Source organism: Balaenoptera physalus (assembly GCF_965194825.1).
Source record: "Balaenoptera physalus genome assembly, chromosome: 4".
Lineage (NCBI taxonomy): Eukaryota > Metazoa > Chordata > Mammalia > Artiodactyla > Balaenopteridae > Balaenoptera > Balaenoptera physalus.
Genome location: NC_138891.1, coordinates 6,856,266 through 6,871,596, shown reverse-complemented (window position 1 = coordinate 6,871,596; position 15,331 = coordinate 6,856,266). Strand labels below are relative to the sequence as shown.

General features: G+C 45.3%; 2 protein-coding genes across 3 annotated transcripts in view; one reads left to right on the top strand and one right to left on the bottom strand.

The window, feature by feature from the left end:
- The window catches only part of PP2D1 (protein phosphatase 2C like domain containing 1), a gene marked incomplete at its 5' end in the record, with an annotated part of 39,990 nt that extends 26,906 nt beyond the window's left edge, over positions 1-13,084 (bottom strand). The window contains one exon of the mRNA XM_082459463.1: positions 12,983-13,084. Coding sequence (XP_082315589.1) covers positions 12,983-13,084 — 102 coding nt within the window. The remainder of the gene's footprint in view (positions 1-12,982) is intronic.
- Positions 12,983-15,331, top strand: part of KAT2B (lysine acetyltransferase 2B) — a 103,324-nt gene continuing 100,975 nt past the window's right edge. Inside the window, exon 1 of one of the 2 annotated variants that reach the window (XM_082460748.1) lies at positions 12,983-13,379. In XM_082460748.1, the coding sequence (XP_082316874.1) occupies positions 13,083-13,379 (297 nt within the window). In that variant the 5' untranslated portion in view covers positions 12,983-13,082. The remainder of the gene's footprint in view (positions 13,380-15,331) is intronic. The other variant, XM_082460747.1, reaches the window with a different exon arrangement.

The window sequence follows — 15,331 nt, the reverse complement described above, 5'->3', positions numbered from 1 at the left end:
GGCCTGAGGCAGAGAAAAGGGAGTGGGTGGCTTGCTGACAGTTTTTATAAATACCCAGTATTTATTCAATGGCAGAAACACACAGAACACACAGAGCATGAGAGGAAAAGACACAGCTCAGCTCCATTCATCCGCTGGGCCCAGGACCAAGCTCTTCTAGTCTGTCCTGAGCCAGCTGCAGCCCTGTGTCTGGGGAAGTCACCTGCCTGCCTGCTGGAGAGGGAAGGAAGGAACAGGGAACAATGACGCCCTTGTGAAAAGCCAAGGTTTTTGTGTGTTTGGTTTTGTTTTTTAAGTTTATTTTCTAATCAGGTCACTCCTCTGCTTAAATCTTTTCAGTAGCCAGCCACTGTTTTTAGGATAAAGGTGAAAAGCCCTGATATGGCAGATGAAGCTGTGTAGAAAGCCCCAGCCTGTCTCTTCCCACTGTCCCTTTCTTTCTCTTTCTTTTTTTTTTGCCACACCGCACGCAGCTCGTGGGATCTTAGTTCCCCTGACCAGGGATTGAACCCAGGATCTCGGCAGTGAAAGTGCAGAGTCCTAACCACTGGATTTCCAGGGAATTCCCCCACTGACCCTTTCTTTAACGTTCCTCAATCATGTGCACACTCTGCACACCTCAGGCCTGTACATGCTATTCCCTCCACTCTGAATGCTTTTCCTTCCTTGTCACACAGTTAATTCTAACTCATTCTTAGTTCCTCAGCTAAAACATCACTTTCACAAGCTGTACTTGAGCACCGTCAGAAAAGTGTTTCCCCGGGCTTCCCTGGTGGCGCAGTGGTTAAGAATCTTCCTGCCAATGCAGGGGACAGGGGTTCGAGCCGGGGTCAGGGAAGATCCCACATGCCGTGGAGCAACTAAGCCCGTGCGCCACAACTACTGAGCCGGCACTCTAGAGCCCGTGAACCACAACTACTGAGCCCGTGTGCCACAACTACTGAAGCCCATGAGCCACAACTACTGAAGCCCGCATGCCTAGCGGCAGTGCTCCGCAGCAAAACAAGCCACCGCAATGAGAAGCCCACGCACCGCAATGAAGAGTAGCCCCTGTTCTCCTCAACTAGAGAAAGGCCCGTGCGCAGCAACGAAGACCCAACGCGGCCAAAAAAAAAAAAAAAAAATTAAAGTGTTTCCCATTGCCTCACGTGAATCCTCCGTCCTTAAACGCCTTCACAACTCCTGATACTTTCCCTTTATTTGAGTTTCTAATGATGCATTTGTGTGATGATTTAATTAACGTCTGTCTCTCCAGTCCTGCCTTGCTTGCCGTTTTAACCCGGGGGCCAATGCATAGATTTATAATAAGCAGATATACCTGCCATGTGGGAAGAGTTCCATAAATATGTGTCAGATAAATAAATGAACACGTGAAATAAGTGTTTGCGCACTTAAATATTTAGGTTTTTTTTTTTTTTTTTTTTTGGCTGTGCCCGCACAGTTTGCAGGATCTTAGTTCCCCGACCAGGGATTGAACCCATGCCCTCAGCAGTGAAAAGCCCAGAGTCCTAACCACTGGACCGCCAGGGAATTCCCTATAAATATTTAGTTTTGAATAAAGGGAATAAGAAAGATCCTGATCCTTTTCCCTCAGTTCTCAGTTCTTAGCAGTGCCTTAGTCTGAGGATCCTGCCCCAGAAGCTGACCAACAGCAGAGCTAAGAGAAAGAAGAGTGGAGTGTGAGAAACTCTTAGACTCTGCTGGGAACTTGGCCACCAAGCAGTTTTACCCTCTACAGCTGTGCTGTCCAAAATGGTAGCCACTAGCCACGTGTGCTATTTAAGGTTAACTAGTTAAAAGAAAATTAAAATGTTAGTTCATCAGTGTCATTGGCCACGTTTTACATGCTCAATGGCCACATGTGGTCAGTAGCTACCATATTGGACAGTGCCGAAGTAAAACATTTTCATTATCACAGAAAGCTATATTGGCTAGTACGGCCCTAGAATGAAAAATAGCCTCCTCTGCACAGAAAAGAGGAGATGGGGAAGAGACTCTGCACCTATTATTATTATCGTCTGTATTCCACATAATTCCAGGTGCTGCAGCTGAATGTTCTTTATCTGTAGCTGGGACTCCTAAATGCTTCCCATCAGAGTTTTTACAAAGATGAAATTTGTTATAACACATGTTCAGGCCCTTAGTCAGCTCTCAGTAAACAGTAGCCAACATCAAGGAACCCTCCCACACTGTTGGTGGGAATGTAAATTGGTACAACCTCTATGGAGAATAGTATAGAGGTTCTTTAACAAACTAAAAATAGAGCTACCATATGACCCAGGAATCCCACTCCTAGGCATATACCTGGAGAAAGCCATAATTTGAAAAGATACATGCACCCCATGTTCACTGCAGCACTATTTACAATAGCCAAGACATGGAAGCAACCTACATGTCCATTGACAGAGGAATGGACAAAGATGTGGTACATATATACACTGGAATATTACTCAGCCATAAAAAAGGATGAAATAATGCCACATGCAGCAACATGGATGAACCTAGAGATTGTCATACTGAGTGAAGTAAGTCAGACAAAGACAAATATATGATATCGCTTATATGTGGAATCTTAAAAAAGGGTACAAATGAACTTATTTACAAAACAGAAAGTCACAGATGTAGAAAACAAACTTACGGTTACCAGGGGGTAAGGGGGAGGAGGGATAAATTGGGAGATTGGATTGACATATACACACTACTATATATAAAATAGATAACTAATAAGGACCTACTGTATAGCACAGGGAACTCTACTCAATACTCTGTAATGGCCTATATGGGAAAAGAATCTAAAGAAAGAGTGGATATATATATATATATACACACACACACATATGTACGTATAACTGATTCAATTTACTGTACACCTGAAACTAACACAACATTGTAAATCGACTATACTCCAATAAAAATTTAAAAAAACAAAAACAAGCAAACAAAAAAACAGTAGCCACCATTGTCATCAGCTGTAAGTTGAAGGGGTTAAAATCAGGAGAGAGTCTGGTATAAGTTATTTAACTTCTCTGAGCCCCAAGTTCCTCATCTCTACGATGGAGATAATAGCCCTCACGTCCTGGTAAGGATTAGAGGGAATATTTTGCAGAAAGGGATTACCGCAGTGTTTACCATGTAGTAAGTACCCCCAAACTGTTAGTTATTCTTCTTTTATTATTGTTGAGTGCTACAACAAATTTGATTTTCTCCTAGATCAACTCAGAAATTGGATTCCAGCTGTTAAAACGTTCCAGGTGTGTGTCTAAAGCTGTGAGGATGGGGCCAGCAGTGTTAACTTCCTGAAGCTTTCATTTGGTTTGCTGAGGGCTGGCAGCCCAACCTGTAAGTCAAATGATTACAAGAATCGGTTAAATTCCCTTTGGTCAGACCCACATTTCTGAGATGCCCAAAACTTCTCACTAGGCTGAGAAGTGCCTGACATATGCGGTAGGTCAGAATTCTGCAAAAAGAATTAGGTATCTTTAACAACTGAGCTTTTAATTTGGCCTCAGCTAGATTCCCCTAATGTCTCCTGTCAATTCTGCTGGCTCTGTTTTCTTCCAAATTTTAGACTTGTTTCCATAAGGCAACCACATTCCAAACAGGATATGTATGTTTGTATTTGGAGGGTGGAGAGTGGGAAAAAGAGGGAGGGAAAGGATGTTTAATCTGATATCAAGTTAAAACCAAGAGAGGAAAAGGGTGGGTGGCAGAAAGGGATCCCTAATATTTATGGAATACCCATTATTTGCCAGACGATATTCTAAGCACTTTTTTCTCATGGACTTTTTTTTCTTCTTTTTCTTTATTTTTTTAATTCAAAATTATACATAACTACCCGGTCAAAATGTAATCGTATTTAAAGTGTACAAAATGTAAATGTATGTTCATCCAAAAAAAGGTGAATGACATGAATGTAAAAACATTTAAAAATTCAAATTATTTTTTACGTTTCAAAAAATGCTCTTTCTTCTGCCAGTCAAAGCGCCCTTTCAAAACTAAAAGTCAAAATGAAGTTATAGTTAATCACTATCAAATTTTGAGTCAAAGATATTAAAATACGCTGAATGTTTTATTAGCTTTTTAGAAAATTCAATGACGTCTTCCTAAATAATTGCATAAAACTGTTCACACCCTTTGCATGCAATGTTCATCTATTTGCCAATGAAAAAGTCTATTTCGTGCTTCCCGGAGATAACGTTTAGATCTATAGACATATACATTTAAGGGTAAAATGAATTCCTTAACATTACAAGATGTTCCTCAGACACTGGGCAGCGTTAGTGAATGTGGCGCTAGTTGATGAGGCGCCTCAGAACCGTGAACTGGAACACAAAGGGAAGAAAGAAAACGGCTGCTTGGTACTCTGGGAAAGAATACTTTGTTATGCAAGAATCTTTTGCATTCATGCTTCGAAGGAGGATTTGACAAGTTAATTAATTTGTCTTTTCTCTTACCTAAGCATTCCTGCCACTCAAATCCTTCCTGCACTCCAAAACTGTGCCTCTTTCACATGCAAAACTTCTCAGTATTCCGATGCAGGCGCCTTCTGTTTCCAGGCTCAAGGACAACAGATGCGAGGGAGTGCGTCTCAGGCAAGGGCTTGATCTTGCTGGGTAGAAGGGTGAAGTCTAGGTTTATGGGGTTGCCCCGTCTGAAGCTCCTACCAGGTGACAAGTGACAGAGATGCCCCCGCCTCCACTTTGACTTTGAGCGTTTATGACACGAGCGATTCTTTAAACTGTGGACCCCAGTGTAGGGGCTCCTTTTGCCTGAGGCCAAGGGTGGTCCTGCTTTAAAAACGAATTAAAGAGCCTGCAGTCTTTAATGGGAGTATCAAGACTATTCTTTTTTTTTTTTTTTTAAACATCTTTATTGAAGTATAATTGCCTTACAATGGTGTGTTAGCTTCTGCTTTATAACAAAGTGAATCAGTTATACACATACAATATGTTCCCATATCTCTTCCCTCTAAGACTATTCTTAAAAGGCAATATTACAGGGAACTCTCAGTAAAGACTGAGCTAGAAGGCCATGCTCTAAGGCAATCCTTATGCTCCATACATTTCACACGATAGTTTAGAAATAAAATACAAAGAGAAAGTTTAATAAGATGGTGACCATGACCACTGCCACCTCACACTATACTCAGTAATTGACTGAGTTGCAAAAGAGATGTACATGTGAGAGATAAGGTCAATAAAACTCAAAGAACGCATAGGAGAGTACCTTTACAAACACGGGCTAGGCAAAGAGTTTTTAAATGGGACACATGGAAGCACTAAACATAAAATAAAATACCGACAAATCAAACCCATAAAAGTAAAAGCTTCTGATCATCAAAGGACACTCAAAAGAGTGAAAGAGCAAGTCACAGACTAAGAGATTTGCAACATATATATCCATCGAAGGATTCCAATCCAGACTGTACATTAAAAATCTGCCACAAAACTATAAAAAATGGGTAAAAGACTAGCACAGACATTTATTTCACAAAAGATGGACATCCTAGATGCCAAGACGCAAATGAAAATGTGCTCAATGTTATTATGCATGTTGTAAATGCTAATGAAAACCACAAAGAAATATACTACTCGACAACCACCAAAATGGTGAAAATTAAAGAGATCGACGGTACCAAAGCTTTATGAGGAGGGCGGCGCTGTCAGCCTCACACACTGTGGGCAGGAGTATAAATTGGTACAATCATTTTAGGAGGGACAGGACCTATTAAAGCTTGACATACACTTTCCCTATGATCTAGCAACTGTCCCCCCTAGGTATATACCCTGGAGAAATAAGCATATACGACAACGAAAAGGCATTATAAGAATATTCATAGCAACTTTATTCATAGTAGTAAAAAACTGGAAATGCCCATCAACAAGAGAATGAATAAACAACCTGTGATAGTCATATAATAGAATACTACACAACCATAAAAATAAGTGACATATGGCACATGGAACAACATGACAGATATCATAAACACAATGGTATTCGAAAAAAAAAGCCTGACAACATGAGCCCATGCTGTATGGGCATATTTACATGAAGTTCAAGAACAGACAAGACTAATCTATGATGATGAAGCCAGAATAATGGTTGCCTTAGGGTACTAACTAGAAAGGGGCAAAGAGAAGCCTTCTTGGGTGTTGGGAATATATTGTTATATCAGTCTGGATGGTGGATGACCAAGTATATGCATATATAAAAATTCATTGAGCTAGACAATTAATATAAGCATGCTTATTCCAATGTTCCTAACAGCGCTATTCACAATAGCCAAGACATGGAAGCAACCTAAATGTCCATCGACAGATGAATGGATAAAGATGTGGTACATATATACAATGGAATATTACTCAGCCATAAAAAAAGAATGAAATAATGTCATTTGTAGCAACATGGCTGGACCCAGAGATGATCATACTAAGTGAAGTAAGTCAGGCAGAGAAGGACCAATATCATATATCACTTATATGTGGAATCTTAAAAAATGATACAAATGAACTTATTTACAAAACAGAAACAGACTTACAGACATAGAAAACAAACTTATGGTTACCAAAGGAGACGGGAGGTGGAGAGATAAATTAGGAGTTTGGGATTAACTTATATACCTTACACTACTATATATAAAATAGATAAACAACAAGGGCCTACTGTATACCACAGGGAACTATAATCAGTATCTTGTAATAACCTATAATGGAAAAGAATCTGAAAAACAATAGATATTTATGTACAACTGAATCACTGTGCTGTACACCAGAAACTAACACAACATTGTATTTCAACTCTACTTAAATAAAAAAAATTTTTTTAATTAGTGTGCTTACTACAGGTTTTATTTTGTAAATGTTGAAAAACATGAACAAGAAGGATACAGCCTGCCTTAGAATGTTTACTTCTGGGGAGGCAGGCACTGGGAAACTGAGATAAAGGGAGTTAGGAAGGAGGATTTCTTAAACTAATAATATATATCTCGCCGGCAAATGAAAACATTAAGAAAATGTGGTTGGTGAATGTACAGAAATTAAATCACTCCCTTTATTTTTCTATATGTTTGAAATATTTTATAACAACATACACATTTTTGTGCTTTGGGAGGATGTCATGTTACTATGCTTCACACTTTTTTTTTGTTTGTTTGTTGTTTTCACCCAAAGTGGTTGCTGCTGTATAGCACCTACTTTATTTTTTATTTTTTTATATTTATTTTTGGCTCTGTTGGGTCTTAGTTTCTGTGCGAGGGCTTTCTCTAGTTGCGGCAAGCGGGGGCCACTCTTTATCGCGGTGCGCGGGCCTCTCACTGTCGTGGCCTCTCGTTGCGGAGCACAGGCTCCAGACGCGCAGGCTCAGTAGTTGTGGCTCACGGGCCCAGCTGCCCCGCGGCATGTGGGATCTTCCCGGACCAGGGCTCGAACCAGTGTCCCCTGTATTGGCAGGCAGATTCTCAACCCCTGCGCCACCAGGGAAGCCCTAGCATCTACTTTATAAATTTTTAAATACTCCACTCTGAGCTTTGATTTTTAGACCCAGAGGGTCAGCCAGCCAGGACTTAAGATTAAGGACTTGAGGAGACAGATTTTCCCTTGATAAGGAGACACTAAACTAGAAAACCTGTCCTAAAAATCTTTTTCTTAATTTGTGAAATTATGTGTATGAACACTTTTATAGAGTTAGGGAATTAGACTCCCTCTTATGTTTATTTTAAACAATAATCTGGCACTAACATTAGTAAAATTCATGATATTCAGACTGTTAGAGAAAATCTAGGTCATACCAAAGTTTGGTTCTTTGGAAATTTGATTTTCTTATATAATTTTCAAGCTGCTCAAAGAGATAGATACTCACATATTGCTTTAGAAAAGCAGTCAGCCATTTAGCCAGAGTTCGGAAGAAGGAGACTTCATTTCTTTTACTTACTTTGTACCTTCATTGTAAATGGTAGGTAGGCTGGTAAAACAGTCATATGTGTTAGTAATTATAAACAGAAAACAAAAGGGAAAAAACCCTCTCTCTTTACAAGGGCAGTGCTCAGCCAAACACATTTAGCTCTATTCACATTAGATATGAAGATTGCTATTAAGAACAACTAAAAATAAAAATGAATAAAATGGCACTAATGGTATTTGGTGCATAGTTAAGACTCACACTGGAAATCATGATTTAATTGCAAAGATGCTTGAAAACCAGGGACGGAGATTTTATGTTTCCCCATCCTAGGATTCATTTCATAATTGTTTTCCAGTAATTTTTCCTTAGACAGATAGATTTTATTTTAGAGGTTATTAAAATAAATGTCCAGTGATCACAGCCACTTTCTAAGGCATCTGTCTCCTCCTTCTTTATTTTATATTCTCATCGAGCTGTTGTCTCTAAATAAGCAGGTGGCTGTGCTGGGAGGGAAGGGTGCCAGCCATTGGCCACACTGGGCTAAACCGGCTGTGATACCCCCTTGTCCAGACTAGTCCTTCGAGTCTGCATCCTCAGTGGGGACAATTTCAGTCCATCTGTGGGCTTCAGGATGTTGGTGTATTATAGGAGGTGGGTAAGAAGGAATATGGCAAAGAGGTACTAGATGTTGGAGTAGCAGCAGATGGTCTCCATCCTTCCTTTCTTAGATGGGAAGGCGTCTCCAGGCAAAGGATACTAGATGAATAGGGCCAGCCATGCTGTCTGGGGGAAGGTGTCGGGCAAGACAGCAAATGCAAAGGCCCTGAGGCAGGAAGAAGCTTCCTGAGTTAGGCTGGAGTAAACCACACACAACTGGGAGAAGGGCCTGGAGAGGTAGGCCTTGCCAATCAGGTTATGGGGTTGTGATTGTATTTTCAATGTTATGAGAAGCCCTTGGAGGGTTTCAAGCAGGGGGTTGTAGGATCAGGTTTGCACTTACAATTTTTTTTTTAATATTATTTTTATTTATTTATTTTTGGTTGCATTGGGTCTTAGTTGCTGCACGTGGGTTTTCGCCAGTTGCAGCAAGTGGGGGCTACCCTTTGTTGTGGTGCACGGGTTTCTCATTGTGGTGGCTTCTCTTGTTGCAGAGCACAGGCTCTAGGCACGCAGGCTTCAGTAGTTGTACCACGTGGGCTCAGTAGTCGTGGCTTGCGGGCTCTAGAGCACAGGTTCAATAGTTGTGGCGCACGGGCTTAGTTGCTCCGCGGCATGTGGGATCTTCCCAGACCAGGGATTGAACCCCTGTGTCCTGCAGTGGCAGGCGGATTCTTAACCACTGCGCCACCAGGGAAGTCCCTGCACTTACAATTTTAAAACTCTACCACGAAGAGGGGGATCATGGTAGAGCAAGGGAAGCAGAGAGTCCAGTTTGAAGGTAGAAAGAACTACTACTATTTATTGAGAACTTTCTTTGAGTGAGGCACTGGGAATATAAAAATGAGAAAAAAAAGTTTTACTCTCAAGGGAGCCCAGTAAAGGCAACGACATTTAGGAGTCGGCTGCGTATCTTACTAAATCTTTCTCTGGCTTTTGCCTTTTTATATGCATTGACTGAACACATAGAGAATTGTACTTATATGCCAGTGTGAGTTTGCTTTTAATATAGATGATATTATACTGTACAGGGTTCATTCAGCAGCATTTCCTGGAGATCTACCTGTGCTATTACATTTGTACAAAGGTCATTCTTTGTGATAGCTGCATACTATTCTATAGTATTAATAAGCCAGAACTAACCTCCAGGAGTCAACCTGCTCCCTCAATTCCTACTCCCCAAGCCTTTTCTTTCCTAATTGTGGTTTGCTTACCTCAGCAAGTTGTGTTAAACTAAATGAAGAGGTAAACTGAGGCAAGCTTGAACTACCAGAAATTGAGATTACTCAGGAATAGCATGGGAATTGCAATTTAAGGAAATGCAAACCACAGCAAGCTAAGGGCGACTGTGCTGGTGTGTGGGTGGGCTGTATTTATGGGGTGGGGGAGCGCAAAGACAGGGAGTCTGGTTGCAGTCTAAGCAGTAAGTTCATTGGCTTGAGGACGGGAAGAGACTCTTGGCGCTTTTTCATTGGTCAGGAGGTAAATCTGGGTCTTCCGTATAACAACCTTTAGGGCAAATCAGTCTCTCAGTTCTTAAGTTCCAAGTTCCGTTCTTTTCAGGGCACATGCAGGAGATTTCCATTTTAGATGGACATCCTTTCACAGTTGTGAATACTTTGTAAATGAAAACATTGCCTTTTCTTTTCTTGGTGCTCACTTCATGAAAGGACTGCACACAGGAGCTCACTAAATGCTCACAGCAGCCTGATTATGCAGAGGCAACAAGCCTCCTGAATGCTTTGCCCTTGAACTGTCCTTGCCTGGTGCTCATAACACACTTTGAATAAGGCCTTGAAACTGTGGGCCTTCAGCCTAAGGCAGTATGTCATCTGGGTGCTCTGAGCAGGGAAATAATGAAAAATAATGTTCAGTCGATGTCACAAGCCATTCACCATTCAGACAGTGATGGTTTTCAGGGCCGGTTGAAATGAGGTTGTTTTCTTCTGCTTCAGAACATCCTGGAAATAGCCTGCCTCCTGAATTCTGGGGACAGCTTGGGAGGAAGGGGTGATGGGTGAGTTAATATTGAAGCTGGGCTCCCCCCCCCCCAACATTTTATGATGAAAATTTCAAACATAGAAGATTTTAAAAACCGCACCGTGAACACTCTTATACCTACTACCTAGATTCAACTCTTAACATTTCACATTTCACTCTACTTGCTTTATCCTGTATCTATCTGTTCATCTGCCTATTAGCACATTCACAGATGCATCAATCCATCTTTTTTTTTTTTAACATCTTTATTAGAGTATAATTGCTTTACAATGGTGTCTTAGTTTCTGCTTTATAACAAAGTGAATTAGTTATACATATACATATGTCCCCATATCTCTTCCCTCTTGCATCTCCCTCCCTCCCACCCTCCCTATCCCACCCCATCTTTTTTTTTTTTTAATGCTTCTTAAAGCATACTGCATATATCAGGACACTGCACCCCTAAACTTTCAGCAGGTGCACCACCAACTAGACTTTAATATTTAAAAATTTTTTAATATATGAGGGATATTTTTATCCAGTGAAATGCACAGATCTCAAGGGGGCCATCAGTTTGACAAATGCCTACATTGTGGAACCTAAACCCCTATCAATATCTGCTGACATCATGATATTGGACTTTGTTCATGGGATCTCAGTCTTTAAGACTCCCATCCAGCTTAGGCAAGAATCATAAAAATCTGCAAAACACCTCAGTAGAGCCAGAAGCAAGTAACAGTAGTAAAGTGGAGCATATCAAGCTAAGAAAAGAAGCCCCAGGTAACTGTCCTGGTGGAACCAGAGAGTCTACAGTTTCAGACCTTGAGACGGGACTCAAGTTGGGAGAGGTTATTTCCTTTTGTGCTGTTTAATGTCACTGTCTGGATCTACAAACTTAAAAAAAAAAAGTTCATTTTTACATATCACTTTGCATTAAAAGTCAAAAGAACACAGAGAAACTAGAAAAAGGATAGAGAAAATTAACTGGAAAAAAACGGGATGGGAAGGGGAATATTTCCAGGGAAAAGCACATTTCTGCAGGCGGTCTGGCCGGAGCTGGGCAAGAGCTTTACTGTATGTAAAGAAGTTGATTAATACGCACATTATGACCCATATTATACAGAAATTATGACTCACATTACAAAAGCAGGGCACTTATGAAGGGTCCTGAGATACAGTGCTAGGTTTTCAAAAACTGCTTTAGAGAGGCCAACCAAAGGTGCACAATTTCAAATGAAAAAAACTGAAACGTGGTCTCCGAATTACTAAACACCACCTTCATTGTCATCAACAATGAAAACGACAGTTTGCAACAGTTTCAACAAAGTTGAAAACGCTGAGTCGAGTTTTTTCCTTTTTTTTTCTTTTTTTAAGTTTGAGGCCAAAATCAACACATTCTTTTGGATGCTGCTTAATTTTTTTTTCATGGTTAATATGCATGCTGGTGATATCAAAATTGAAAACTATGGAACATTATAGAAAAGAAAGTGGGGTTATACTCCAACTCTGCAGAGATGAGACCTATTAGCAAACTTTTCCCACTGCGCTTAGTTTTCATTGTGACCCTGCTTTTGGGACGACAGTTCTTTTAACAACCAGCACTTTCATACAAAAATTACAGAAAATATCGATTAACAGTCTTTTCCTTCCTCTGGCAGATGCAATCCAGAAATTGATTATAGGATGAAAGCGTTCTCAATTAAAAGAGAGAAGGTGGACGGAAAAGTATCTAAAAAGAGAAATGGAAAACATCACGCCTTTAGTTTGGTGAATTGGCAACAAAGAAAAGGATTAGCATGGACGGGTACTTTTCAAAAATATTTTTTTTTTCTCTGGCTCCCGCTAGGGTGGAGGAAGTTGCCTCTGTTCCGAGAGAGGGTGGAATGGAGCGGAGGAACAAATGATGGGAGTCTCCCCCGCGCTCCTGCCGCGACCCCTCCCTCCGCCGGGTCAGCTTGGGGGGCGCGGGGTGGGCTGCCGAGACGGAGGCGGCCAGCAGGTGCCTGGGCTCCGGCCCCTGCCCCCCTCCCCCTCCCCCCGGGCTTGGCCTCGCCCCCTGGCGGGCGAGCGCAGGGTGCCAGGCGCGGGGTGGGGGGCGCACGCTCGGCAGACAGCGGGATAGAGCCGAGGGGTGGGGGCAGGGGGCTGGCCCCCAACCCTACTGAGAGGCCGGCACCCGCCGCCCGCACCCCAGGGCCATGTCGGCGGCCCGGGCGCCGAGCGGGGCCCCGGGGAGGAGAGCCGGGGGAGGGCGTGTGCAGTGGCGGCGGCGGCCGCGGAGCCGCTAGTCCCCTCCCTCCTGGGGGAGCAGCTGCCGCCGCCGCCGCCGCCACCGTCAGCGCGCGGGCCGCGGCCGGAGCGAGCCGGGCGGGTGGCGCGCGGGGGAGGGCGGGGGCGGGGAGGGGGGTGGGCGCAGGGGCGGGAGGGCGCGGGGGGAGGGTCTCGCGCTCCTGGCGACCAGAGCCCGAGAGGGAGACCCTGGCGGCGGCGGCGGCGGTGGCGGCGGCGCCTGACACTCGGCGTCTCCTGCCGTGCTCCGGAGCGGCATGTCCGAGGCTGGCGGGGCCGGGCCGGGCGGCGGCGGGGCGGGGGCCGGGCTCGGGGCGCTGCCCCCACCGCCCCCCGCGCCCCCGCCCGCGCCGCCGCAGGGCTCCCCTGGCGCCGCCGCCGCCGCCGCCGGGGGCTCGGGCGCCTGCGGACCGGCGACGGCGGTGGCGGCGGCGGGCACGGCCGAGGGGCCGGGAGGCGGCGGCTCGGCCCGGATCGCAGTGAAGAAGGCGCAGCTGCGCTCCGCTCCGCGGGCCAAGAAACTGGAGAAACTCGGCGTGTACTCCGCCTGCAAGGTACGCGCTCGGCGCCCGGCCGGCCCGAGGGGCCGCGGCCGGGCCCGCGGGACCCCCTCCCCCTCCCGCCCCCGCCTCCCGCCCGGGGCCGCGGCACCGCGGAAGTGCTGCTGTCGCCCGCGCCCAATTAGCTGCTTCTCGGACCAGAGTGCTGTCGGGTGGGAAGGAGGGATCGCCGCGACCGAGAGCCTTTCCTTCCTCCCCCTTGGAAGGAGTTGCCTCCGCATCCGAGCTCCTGGGCTGCCCTGGGGCTTTGTTGCTCTGTAGGAGCTCGCCGGAGGCGCCTCCCAGGGAGTGGAGCGGGGCCAAGGTAACATCTTTTGGGGAACCTGAGCGCCCCCTCTCCGCCCTCCTCTCCCCGCGTCCCTCTGGGCGGAGCTGGGTGGAAGGAGTGAGGCTGGAATAGGATTCCGGACTCCCGGCGCTTTGGGAGCTCGAAGGGGCGGAATGCGCGGGGTGGGCGGCGCAGCCCCAAGCTAGGATCCTGGAGCTCCGGGCGCCCTCGGCCGGGGGCGGAGGCGCTGCGGCGCGCGGTGACAGCCCAGTCATTACTGTATTTTTACTTGTTTAGTTGAAACGCTGCCCCAGCCTCTCGGGGTGTAAACAGGATTTGGCAAGGTGACGGCCCAGCGCGGCGGGCGCTACTGCTCAGTTTGAGGACGCGCGTTTCTGGCCATCCCCTCTCCACCCCAGCTCCGGGCACCCCGCCGCCCCTTAGCTGCGGATCCAGATGTGGGCGCCGTGCTCCCGGGGTGGGAGCACTGCCCGAGGCCGCGGGGCAGGCTGGCCCTGCGCTGTCAGCAGCGGCTTTGTTTTGACAGGGTGACAGCTGAGGGGGGCGGGGACTTGGCCTTGTCAGCTCCTGCGGCCTGTGGCTGAAGCGGGGAAGACACACACACACACTCACACACCTCCCCTGTGTTCCTCCCGCCTGCTGCAGACAGGGTCAAGTTCCCAGATTCCAGATTCCCACAGCCCAGATGCAGTTGGCCACGTCTGAATTTGGGCGTAAGGTTATTAATGCTGCTAGAACCTCGCACCCCGGTGATGCTGATTTTAGTATTTACAGGAGCTTCTCAACCTCAGTGGAATATCTGTACTTCCTTTCTCCACATCATTCACATCCTCTTGTGCATGTTGAACACCCACTGTAGACCCGGCACTGGTTCAATACATGTTTGTTGAGTGAACGTAGGATCTAGCCCAGTGCTTCTCAAACTTTCGTGTGCACAGGACTCTTCTGGGGAGCTGGGTAAATGCTGATTCTGCATCAAGAGGTCTGGGATAGGGCTGAGAGACTGCATTTCTAACAGACTCTCAGGTGATGTGATGTTAGTCCACCGACTAGCAAGACCCTAGTTCAGACCTGGACAGTATAAGATTAGCCCATTTGAATTCAGCCAAGAAAGTGAAACTGTGAAACACTAATGCCACATGGTTGGCATTTCTGAAGACAGAATGCAAAAATGATCCAGTGGGGAGTGTGCTTTTAAGAAAGGTGAAGGGGTAGGAGTTGGTTATGAAGGGCATTTGACGAATGAGCACAAGACCGGGAGAGGAGTGGGCGGAAGGGAGAACTGTACAGAGATAAGAACGGGGTCAGTTATTCGGTTGCCGTGGCGTTTTGCAGCCAGAGTGGGCTCAGGTGGGAGCCGTGTCAGCTCTGTGTTTCTGTTCTGGCTTTTCATTGGGTTCCCATCCTGAGCATCTTCTTTCCCTGCTCCCACCTTAACGTCTGAAAACTTTTCCTGCAGTTTTTGGTCCTGTCTAAAACCATGAGCATGTGTGCCCTGCTTTGATATTTTTGATCCTTTCAAATTTCCTTGAGTGAAATGTAGCGCCTTTTCTAAAATTTGTAACTTCGGTGTTTCATGTTCACATTCACAGCCAAACCTGTAAGAAGGGAAAACCTCTCTCATTTAAGGTCTCTCTTCCTGCCCCTGGGAGACTCC